Here is a 12,223-nt window from a genome sequence, read left to right on the forward strand (position 1 = left end):
GCAGCAGGTTTGGCTTCCCTCTCTGTGGCATATCAACATTTGCTCCTCTTTAGAAGGAAGCAAAAATTCCGATTCATAATTCAGTCTGTTGGATGAAATGACTGTGGCTGAAATATTGATGACGGTGGAATATTGCTGTACAGATGCTGCTGCTAACAGTCTCCCCTCCTCTGTCACTCCTCTTTAAAGCTTTCTCAGGTTCTACTAAGTGCTCTGAACCAGGACCTCATCCAGTTCACACTCAAACCCGGGGTGCAGGTGAACGTCTTCGCCACGCGGCTGTCTCCAGGTGAGACGTGTGCATCTCTACCACCCACCTATCTGAAGAGGCTGAGGCATTTTTTTTGGGGGGGGGGGGGGGGGGTTGGGAGGGAGTGGTGTATTTCAGGACTATGAGAGTTTTTTTTGTTGTTTTTTTTTCTGGTGTAGAGATGTAAAACAAGGCTGCATCAGTCATTGTTTGTAATCTAAGTATTTATTGGATTTCAGCGTCTCGATTCACAACTTTCAATATTTTTTTCAATATGTTTGTTGCAAGTCTTTTTTGAAGTACACATGGACACACTGTTGTGACGTCTCTCCTTCACAGCTCCCCTTGTGGACAGCAGTGACAGTACCCACAGTGGCACTGCAGTCATCATGCTGGTGTCAGTCGTGCTGATGGGCCTGGCTGTCTTTGTAATATATAAATTTAAAAGGTACAGCACCCTGGGCACCACATGACACAGTCAAAGGGAAACTAATCTTTGAAATATCTATGAAAATTTCTGAAAAAAAAGATATCTTCCGCTCAGGAACTTTCCACCATCCAGTCTCGTCATATTCAGAGTTATGGACAGCAGCGACACAATAATAGCTTGAGGAATACGACAATTTCCCCTCTGTCTCAATCTGGAGAATATTACAGGGAATGACAGTCTAATCAATTCTCTTAGAGTGCTGAATGGGTGTCAGAGTCCTGCAGTTATCAATATTCATCTGTCTGACAATGTGAGGGTTGACCTTTCAGAAATGCTAAACACAGCCATCCAAGGTGAGGCATACTCTGCAGAATGGCAGCAAAGGTTGAAGAGATAAGTCCTGAGACAACATATATTATACAGTGAGGGACATACAGTAAATAGCATCCTCTGCTGCAGGTAATCCCGTGCCAATCATAGCCGGGGGACCAGTTTCCCTGTCCTCCAGTGTGGAATTTTAATCACTCTAAAGTAAAACATTACTTAACTTTCTGGATTGTAATTACTACATTAAGAAATCAGCTTTGAGTTTTGAAAACTCCCTCAAATGTCACAGCACCAGCTGCAGTAGGAAATCACAAGGGGGGGAATCTGAAATTAGAAATGCAAGATGTTAGTTTTGAGCAGAATTGGGGATGCATCTGAGGGGATGAAAAATTGATTGAAAACTGAGGTGAACAATATGAAAGTGAGAGAGCAATGCCCGGCGGAATGCAAAAAATGCCCCAGTTTCCAGCTTTCAAGCAATCCTCTCCCATCCTTAACAGTTAAAAATAGTGTGGGACACATTTATGCTTAGTGAAAGCATTAGCGAAACAGACCTGATGGCAGGTTTTCCATTAAGTTGCTCCTTTTTAAAAAAAGAAAAGATAAAAAAAAGCCTTCTCCCCATTCTGCATGACCTGCAGGAGGATCCCGGGGATGAACACGTACACCGCGGAGCAACCCGACAAGGAACAAGAGGTCATCCCGACGGTGACCTCCATCGCCGTCCCGAACCCTGAGGGAGACAAACTGACCTCGCTGGATCATGTGGATGTACAGTTGGACTCAAACAGCAGAGGTACCTATGTGTCTATATGCTTTGTTTAGAGCTTCAGGGTCTATTCAGGTTTGTGTTTTCTTAGCTCATGTTGAACAAGGGAGTTTCTACTTTAATTGAAATAACCTCCCGTAGCATGTCTCTGTGGTCGTCATTCGTAAGAGGATGGTAAGATTGTAATTACAACACACAATGAAGGGATCACTTTTAAAGCAGGTAAATAGTATTTTAGGTTTGTTCTAAACGTCAGACTTGGCATTAGTAATTCAGAAGCAGTCACACACAAAACACAGACAATGTGTGCATTTTGACAATTGTTTCTGGAAGCTATCGTGTTGTTTGACAGACCGATCAGCCAAAACATCATGACTGGTGAACTGAATAATGTTGATCTTTTCAGTGTACCACCTATTAGTGGGAGCACTATATATATATATATATATATATATATCAGCAAGTCAAGTTTGTGTTTCAGAGACGGAAACATTGATCGGCATGGGTATTTGACAGGCTGCAATTTGACCAGATGACTCGGCCAGCGTTTCTACAAAATTTGTGTGGTCTTCATTGGTCCGCAGCCATCAGCTTGTGACAAAAGAGAAGGAAGAAAAGGCATTGAACCATTATGAACAGCTAATACTCATTGATGCAAAGAGTCTCATGGGCCCCGTCACATTGCCACTTACAGGACTTAAAGGATCTACTGCTAACGTCTTTATTCCAGCACATCTTACTAACTATCATTGACCATTACAAACGCACGACTTCAGAGATGAAGTGGAGTCCATGCCTGGATGTGTCAGGACTGTTTCAAGAGGGGATTTACACAATGTTAGGCAGGTTGGTCATAATGTTGTGGCTGATCAGTGTAGCTTTCACTATCCTTTTGACATAATGACAGTGAATAGATTTTAATTCATGATGCAAACTGAAAATGGCAAAGATTTTAATTTGTAAGTCTCGTCTCTTCATTACTACACTACTTATTGGATGAGATCATCCAAATGATCCACTCCAGAACAGAATCCAGCAGGATATTACAGCCTTTTGGTCACACTACAAAGCTCCACTTCAGGACTTCAATTTATATGATTATAAGCTGAACATTTAGTCTCTTCATAGTCCTCAATAACTGACCTGAAATTTACAGTGAGAATATGAATACTCCTGTTTCCCAAAATAGCTGTTTTCAGTCAGAGAGTGGTACAGTATTGCACTATCAACCCTTTTACTGAAACACACTTTTATTAATTTAAACATTTCCGCCAGAATGCAGAATCTGCCGCTGTCGGGTTTGTGTTGAATCTTTTAAACAACTTTCACTGGACATTTGTGTTCATTGCGCTCATCTGCTGTGAGGTTTTACAGCAGTTCCAGTTTATTGCAGTTTGCACATTTGCATTAAAACAAGTGATGTATGATATAAATGCTGCTCATGAAACATATTTACATTTTTATTGATTGTATCATAGTATAATCATTTAGAGGTGTTCCTTCCTTCCTCCATTCACCCTGCAGTACTTTTAAACACCCCTAGAGGTAATGATAGCCTCATTTGAGAAGCAGAACTTGTACACAAAGTTGGCAGGAAAAATACACTCTGAGAGGAGAAAAATAACCTTTCACATTCAGTAAATTATTGCTTGTAGCGGTAGCTGTTTTGTCTTTTGGCTTGCACATAAACATTTTGTTTAATTTGCAAGTTGAGATGCCGGTAGATATTGTTTTCTATCTTTCTTTGCCACATTAGATGAGTTAAATGTTTAGTTTGACACTGAATCATAAACAGTAACGTGGCAGTGAGAAGAGAGCCACTGTCATAGTGTCCCAACTGACATATTTTCATACAATTCATAAAACTCTTTCTCAGCTTGAATTGTGCACAAGGGATCTAAGAGCGGAAACTATCAGCAGCACTGTTTTTAATCCCAAAACAAGCATTTAACATGACAAATGAAGCCCCTACATATTAGAAACAGTGTTCACAAGCTTGACGCTCACTGACAGACAGGTGAAACATGACTTGCGCTGCTCTTCTTCACCGTATATTACCAGCATGAGTATCATAACGCTGTATTTTTTTATGTGTTTGCCAGCCTGGGTTTGCCACAGTGAGGCATTAGTATGCACGAGTAAGTGAGGCACAATCAAGTGAGAGCTAAAGTGATGAGATTGTCGAGGTGAATTATTTGACCCAATAAAATAATTAGTGCACCAGGAAAGTCGCAGAGTGGTGAAAGCATTTTCATCAAGGAATATCTATGAAGTTCCAGCTGATTTACCTCCACCCGTAGCTAAACAATCGACCCGTCCAAGATAAATGTGTTTGTCTGCAAAAAAAAAATAAAAAAATGTAAATAAATAAAAAAATACACCCTTATTCAAATAGCAACATAAAATTTCTCCTCTGTCTCTTTTCTTTCTTCTCCCTTGCCAGGCTACCTGCCATCGCACACAGACATCAAGCTCTCTGATGAAGCGCCCCATGTGTTTTAATGTTGAGAGTCTATGACCGACTCGAAAGCAATACATCTTCTTTGGCAGTTACTTCCAGCAAGCTATGAAACCACGGTCACAATGAATGGTCTCGAGTGTTTTGCTACCCATGCATGGATGGACCAGTTCACACTGTGCTGCCTAATCCCTCTGAGGAGTCTGTACAGATTTATACTTGCTTCTTGAAAAGGAACACTTTTTGACTGAAATACTTGTATTTTTGCAAGGACGTTGATCTTTTTATGTAAATAATGTACATCCATAATGGAAGAAGTATAAGTAATTTGTCTCAGCTGGTTACAGCTACGTCTGCTCCAACATGAAAATATCAAACTGCAGTATGGAGGGGAGGGCGATGTGTAATAATACCTCCAAAAATACGCTCATTTCTTTTCTGTTTTGGACTTGTGTTTGTGAAGTTTACTTTAACTATGTGGAAATAGCTTATCTGACTAAGACAGTGAGGGAAGCAGATTCATTAAGCTCTGTATAATCAGTAAATCTTATCACCAGATTCTCATCAAATGAAAGCTTGCAATATCCAGGAGATGAAGGAGAGCTCCTAGTCCCAGATCTGTGTATTCCATCAAGCCCGTCTCTGTGCCGCTCAAAATGTTATATATGTCATAACAAAATAAGAACAGAAGATTATAGGAGATAGGTGTGTGCAGGAGATGGGAATCTGAGCCGTCTCTCTTTGTTCAGGAGGCTGAAATGTGACATTTTGTAGTGGCGCTGAAGGACTCCGGACCGAAAGCCGACCTCATAACATGTTAAATCCACTTTAACACCAATTATACAGAAAACCTTCTGGCTAATCGAAACCATTTATACGGACTAATACTGCAGCAGCGGTCTTTTAGTAGTTTACACGGTCAGTTTGACTGTTAAACAATGTGGTGACGTTTACACTTGTGCTCGGTATTTCTTCGTTGCCAGCAGCATTTCATGTACATTTCTGCTTTCTGCAATGCATACAAAATGTACATTCTGAATAATTCCTTTGTTAACAACAGAAAAGCTCCAGAGCTGCAAAGTTATTGGGATGCGGCAAAGAAAGGGCTTTGGTGCCACAATTGTGCTTGGAAATAAAGAGTTTAGTTGCTATTTGTCACCTGAGATGACGGACACACTGAATCGCAACACCACAGACTCCTTGACACAGTTACTACATATTTGTCATCTTTTCTTTGAGCTGATTTCACTGTGAATGTTGTGGTGCCTACAGCAGGTTTTGAATGCATTTTTTTCCTTCTTCTTCTTTAAGTTGCGCTATAACTCATTTTATTTATTCTGGAGTGTTTTATCTGCTGAGATGGTACCAGCAGCATCGACACACGGCGTTTCCTCAGTTTACAGTGATGCAGAGGAGCCTGCAGCCTCTCCTAAGTTTGCCCCCAAGGACTCGGCGGACAAAAAGGCTGCAGATTTGTTCATCTCCTTCGCTGCAAGGGACACAGAGATAGAGAAGACGTATCTCCTGTCAACAAGGCTCAGCCTACGCACACAGCTTTGGTCAGCTGCTGTCTCTTTGGGATAAGTACTGAAGTTCTTCTTCATCAAACTTTTCTTTTTAAGTGTTGTCAGCATCATATGTCAGTAAGACAAATTGACTACAGGCTTCTCCATACCTCTTCCCTCCGACTGAGCCTGAAGCATAAATAAACTCGTGTTCAGACGAACTCTTCTTTCTTCACACGATCATCAGAAGATTTTGTATTTTTTTTGTGCTTGTTATTCAACAAAGATTTTCAAGTCCCGATAATTAACTTGTGAATATGACTCTGAACATATTTGCATGACGTTTTCTTTCTTTTTTTTTTCTTTTCTTGTTTTCCCTCCTCTTTCCGGCTACTTAAAATTAGAAGAAAAAAAAGAAAAGAAAAAAAAAAAGATGTTAGAAATGTGAACTGTGGTATTTTCTGTTTATCAAGAGGCTAGACAAGTCATCCATTACAAGTGATGTGATTGCTCAGTGGGTTGTTACTGTGTTTTTCATTTGATCTTGCAGAAGTAAACATGGTTGCGGAATAAAGCAGCGTGGCTGGTTGTTTCAGTCATTCCCCCCAAAAAACATAAACAGTTTATTTTTGATGTTTCAACTGTGATATTCAGTCCACTATGTCTTGTAAAGAATATGCCTTCACTTCAGCTGGTGTTTTTTTTTTTTTTTTAAATGGAAATGTGTATTGGCTGTGTGGTATTAGTTGCCTTTTTCTGCTTTGTTTCCCTAACAAGTGTTGCTTCAGCATGCCCAAAGTTTCAGTGCAGCTATTTTGCATGATACAACGGTGCTGAGTGAGAGGAGGACAATGAAAAGCACCAAGTAGCCCGGAGTGATTCTAATGGGCTGGTTCCTTGCCTCTCCCACTGTGCAACAAATTAATTATCCCCTCGCCAGGAAATCAACTCGCACAAACACACACATGCACATGCACAGGCACACACACACACACACACACACACACACACACACACACACACACACACACACACACACACACACACACACACACACACACACACACACACACAATCAACAAGGAAGATTTTCCCAGTCTGGGTAGCACCTTGAATGAAAAATGTCCCACAACAATAACCCACAGCAATATTGTGTTAGCCACAGTGTGAAATTGATGAGCATGTTTCCTTTCATTGAGTGCTACATTACAGTGTCTGGCTGCAGCGAATCATCCATTAGTGATTGTCACTGTTCAATTTGATTGTGGGCCGCCGTACATCCCAGGGCAGTTAGAGAAAAGGCCTTGGTGTTAATTCAGACTGAGAGCAGGAGCGAGAATAAGACTCTCGGGGCGTTGATGGCTGCTGCGGTGATGAAGATTGGTGTGTGTGATACGGAGCTGTTGAAGTGGCAAACAAAATGCAAAACAGGGGAACGAGGGCCCGCGTGCTGCAGCCGTGTGTATATGTGTGTGTGTGTGTGTGTGTGGAGAAAAGACACTTTTTAGCCAATCAACCACGCAGGATTGTCCTCCGACCTCGCCGTGTGTGATGTTCAGATGCTTTATTCGAGGCCAGGAGGCAGACAAGCAGCAACACTAATACCCGCGGTTCTTCACAAAATCATCTGTGTCCCATCACTTCACAACAGCCCCAGTAATTGTCTCCATTAAACAGAAACCATCAGTAATGGGCAACGTGAGTGATAGACTGAGTGAGGCAGAATGAAGCTCAGTCTAAATGTCAGATGGGAACCTTCACATGGGTGTTATCACACTTCTCCCTATTAAAGGTGACTTCAGAGCCTCTGTGAGATCATTAAAAGCAGTATGCTGAGGCTGATGCTCGGCTGCTACGGGGCACCTGTGGCTCAGATAGGAGGACTGTGGCAAAGTTGATAAATCAGTAATGAAAACACATTTATTCAGTCATCAGGCAGATTGGCGTGTCATCATTATAGAACCTTTGGCTCTCCACCACGACACAGACTGTAAGTGCATGCAAAAAATAGGCACAGAGGCGGTTTCTTATAAAAATACATTTATTTTGGAACAATTTCAAAATGGCAATTTGTTCACAGTAAGAAATGTGATTGAAAACAAGACAATTTGTATATAATCAACCAAAAAGGAACAATATCATAGATTATATCATGCACAACTTTTGAGCAATTTGCACCACTAGACTATCAGACACGGTGTTTAGTAATTAGTTCAATGTGTCAAGTAAACTTTAAAATCACCATGATACATATACAGTACTGGCTCACCCCAATATGGTCTTTTCTAGTTCTCCATCACAGATAATTAGGGCATGCTACTGTAGAAATTAATATTGAATAATAAAAAAAAAATAGAAAAAAAGAGGACATACATGTTGTTGTGACACTTTAAAGTCGTGGACACACTGTTGTTGGCTGACTTTACAATGAAGTATGACGAAGTTAGTGTACAAGATTGAAATTTCCTTCTTATTCTTATGTACAAGTTGTCAAAATGTCAGTTTTTTTAAAAACCAGACTTTCCTGTTGGGAACCATCATCTGAGAAACAGTCATTGAAAGTGCTGCGTTATCTTACAGATCAAATCTTAACACACTCTCATGTGGACATTTCAATACATTTTAGATGATGCCATATATCCTATTTACATCTTGAGTCTGGACATCTAGTTTTAGGGCAGTAGATGTTAATTCAGAACACACTTTGAAAAAAATCTGTAACAACACAACTCCCGACATTGTGTTTATTTGATTTCTGTCTTATCGAGGCAGAGCCATTTGTATTCTGTCTAAACTATTCAGACCTGAGGCAGCATTTGTATTCATCGCTTTATGATTGTTTGCAACATGTCTGCTCTTCTCCATTTCAGAGGTGAACACAATGAGATTTCACCTTTTCCCACATGTTTTTTTTCTTTTTTTCCCCTGCAGATCACGATGCACATTATCGATTGGAGATTTTTTAAAAATGACGGCATCATTTGAAACCGCTCGTGTTGCAGTCGGCTCTAAAGATGAGAATTACACTCGGGCTGCTCCAACAGGTCTTAGAGATTTAACCCACCGCTCTTTGTTGCATCGGTTGTATTATCCTTTCACCACGGAAGGAAAGGAAAGTTATCAAATGTGAAATAAAAACTTTACACTTGTCAGATTTCATAGCTTTTAGCAATTTGAGTGGAAGTGGCAATTATTAAAGTGGGAGGAAAACATTTTAGACAAGTACTCTCAGATAGAGGAAACAGACATTTTTTATTACATTGATCATTTAAAATCCTGTATATTGTCAACATAACATCCCTCGGAGGGCAGATATCCTCATAACAAGTGATGATAGGACAATGCTGAATTCATCCAGTACAATAAAACCTTTTTTTTTTTTTTTTTTAATTTGGATACAGATATCACTCCTTTTACGTACATTATATCAGTATTTTTCTCAGACTGTTTTCTGAAGCAGTGGTTCCCAACTTAATTTCCTCGGAGCGCCCCTAAATCGCCTTCAAGGAAGGCTGGAGACATCCTCTTCTATTCTTGATTTGCTAAAACATCACAGCGAAGCCAAACGCTGAGGGACCCACCCACCCTCACAAACAAACAAAAACATAAAAGCAATGTATTGTTTCCCAGATCTGCTCTCGATTCAAGATATTATAATTTTCCCCTAACATGTGCAAACAATCTCAGAGCAGGCAAAGCCCCGGGACTGCTCGTGATCTCAAGGGTGTCCTGGACCACGCATTGTGAACCACTGTTCTACATCATCATACCGTCAAAAGCTTCTGGGATTTTTCATTTGAGTGCTTGTTATCTGTCAATTATCCAAATGAGGAGCCATGTAGATGTGTCAAATGGAGTAAAAAATGAAATTAACAATTCACATCATCATCTGAATATTCATATAATACCCATATTAGTGATGTCAGATCCATGGCAGTGGTGAAGAGCTCGGGAGTCTTGATGCTATTTGGACATTTTGTGCTGTTATCAGCTAATTTCAGCAGTTCACAGCCCTGAAACTAGAGGCCCTGCAGTCTGGCTCAGTGGATTGATCCTTATCAAGTATCGTAAACTAGATGTCTACTCTATCCGCGTGAATTAAGAAACATGACTTTGAACAATAGCAGCTATTAGCGTGGAATAAGTAATTGAAAGGAAAGGGAGAAACAAGAAGAAAAAGAACAATGCCGACATTGCAAACTATTTCAGCACAATTGAAACACAACAACCTGTACTTACTCAGTGACAGAGCTCATGTCTTAGACATTAGTACAGTTGGGAAATTCCCTGGTTACAATTCTCTCCATATTTCTTCCCATTCCTCCTGGAAACAGGGCGACAAATCACAACACGGTGTAAATACAGAGGCAATCAGCTGACATCACATGAACAGTCACAATCTGCCGCCATCGGATATTTTGGCTTTATCTACTTGACACTCCGATGACATTTGGGAGTGACGCAGGAGCTTTTAACATCGACCAAAGTTAAATCCAGTCCTCCCTAATCGTCCTCACTTGAAGATCAAATGACTTGTAGGGCCTTTTACACTTAATTACAAATTCATCACCCATGCATTTTGGCTTGAAGATCTGCCTGTTGTCACACCAAAGGAGCAGCAGCCTGTCGGTGCCGGGCTGAGCTGGCGATGGAAGGGGCAGATAAGATAGGATCGCCATGACAAGTGGGGTCGTTGAGATTGTGCAAACACTGGCTTTTACAAAGGTGGAACTTTTAACGTCTCAACTGCGTCAGTAGCCTCGATTCAGTCATTTGTGGAGAGCAGCGTGAAGCTAATTTCATGTTCACCCATATAACTAATAACCTGGCAGTAAATCCATCAAAGTAAAGATCCGGCTGTCAGCTCAGGTTTGTGAAAGAAGTAATGATTTATGAGATTTAAATTGCCTTTACAAGGAGCATGTTTTAAAGCGAAGATCCCTGTGGTCCGTTTCAAAATTACAATTTGTAGGGTAAAATTGGAGGGGGGGGGGGCTGTAATATTAAAATGATATGAAAGGTTAAATGCAGTGTTTGTCATGTAAAACTCAGCAGAGTCTGCAAATCAAAGCAAAAGTGGAATCCTTTAACTTTAACGACTCGCAAACATAATCATTAGAGTTAGAAATAATTATTTTCTAAACATATACAGACTTCCAGAGTGGCTGTACACAGAAGACAAGTTCCCCTGGAGAATTTCTGTCCTCATTTCAAATTTATTTGTCTGATTTTGCTCCACTTTAGCTCAATTTATAGGATCTATACTGTTGGCCACTTCAGATGCTAAAGGAGCTGCACAAATTGCTGCACAGTGGTGTTCAGGTTTGCACTTTTACCACATAGTGAGAAAGTTCTAGTGTGATTTGGGCTTCAAGGGCTTTCATTGTGGACTTTGCATGTTTTCCCTCTGCGTGTGTGGATTTTCTTCTACTCCAGTTTCCTCGCACGGTCCAGAAACATGCACCTGAGGCTAATTGGTGACTCTGAATTGCCCCTGGGTGTGAATGGGAATGTGTGGCTGTCTTTCTCCCTGTATTTGCCCGTTTTGTGCCCTGCCTTCACCCATAGTCAGCCGGGATCTGCGCCAGCCCCTGCAATCCTGAATTAGATATAGCTGTATGGAAGATGGATGGATGACTGCAACAGCCAGTTTCTGTGTGTACCGTTTTTTTTTTTTTTTTGTCTTTTATGGCCAACATACTGTTATTCTTAATTTGATCTGCACAAAGGATGAATTGCAGGTAGCGTTCACCAGTATTCACTCTCTTTAAACGTTGTTTTTGATATCTACACTCTACACCTGTAAATATTTTGCTTATTTATACTGTAGCTTCTCAATGCTACATCATATGTATCAGCTTGTTTGTAATTGTGTCTTTCCTGCTATGAAGGTCGTGAACGGCGGGTTGCCAAACAGAAAGCTTTGGAAAGAGTGAAATTAAATGAAAATGTGGAAGTTGTGTACCGGGCATCTCAATGATGAACATAAATTCTCAGGGCAGCAGCAGATTCAGATATTAATTCTGTGTAGGTTCAACAGTAAGAGCAACCTCCTTTCACCCTGTGGGGAATATAAGTGATTAATTACAGCCACCCAATAATTATCCACAAAAAGTAATGCTAATTATTAATGCACAACGTCTGTCATTGTGTACAAGTTAAGGGACAATTTAAAACAATGTCAGAGTATTTACACTTCAGGTTATTTACGTATTACCAGTGAAAGTGCGTCAACGTAGACTGAGTTTGTCCCAGATTTTGGCTTTTGATATTGTTTTAGAGGTTTTCTAAACAATTATTAGACACAGATAAATGTACAACAAGCCAATAGATGTCAGTATATATGAATGTTTATGAATGTCCATAAACTCTGCACGAAAAGTGATGACACTTGTGTTTGGTAGGTTATTTCTTTGTAACAAGAATGCTTCTTGACACAGGTCTTGTTAGTTGTTTTCCGTCTTTTTTTTTTTTTAATTTTCAA

At 40.3% G+C, this 12,223-nt stretch overlaps 2 protein-coding genes across 2 annotated transcripts in view; one reads left to right on the top strand and one right to left on the bottom strand.

Annotated features, from left to right (window-relative positions):
* LOC308120568 (VPS10 domain-containing receptor SorCS1-like) overlaps nt 1-6,346 on the top strand; it is a 53,752-nt gene extending 47,406 nt beyond the window's left edge. The window contains exons 24-27 of the mRNA XM_080481239.1: nt 190-289; nt 590-698; nt 1,649-1,803; nt 4,220-6,346. Coding sequence (XP_080337365.1) covers nt 190-289; nt 590-698; nt 1,649-1,803; nt 4,220-4,278 — 423 coding nt within the window. The 3' untranslated portion in view covers nt 4,279-6,346. The remainder of the gene's footprint in view (nt 1-189; nt 290-589; nt 699-1,648; nt 1,804-4,219) is intronic.
* A 2,315-nt stretch (nt 6,347-8,661) lies between these two features.
* LOC308120401 (VPS10 domain-containing receptor SorCS3-like) overlaps nt 8,662-12,223 on the bottom strand; it is a 54,739-nt gene continuing 51,177 nt past the window's right edge. Inside the window, exon 27 of the mRNA XM_080481006.1 lies at nt 8,662-10,063. Within this exon, the coding sequence (XP_080337132.1) occupies nt 9,999-10,063 (65 nt within the window). The 3' untranslated portion in view covers nt 8,662-9,998. The remainder of the gene's footprint in view (nt 10,064-12,223) is intronic.

Source organism: Lipophrys pholis, assembly GCF_963383615.2.
Source record: "Lipophrys pholis genome assembly, chromosome: 15".
Taxonomy (NCBI): Eukaryota; Metazoa; Chordata; class Actinopteri; order Blenniiformes; family Blenniidae; genus Lipophrys; species Lipophrys pholis.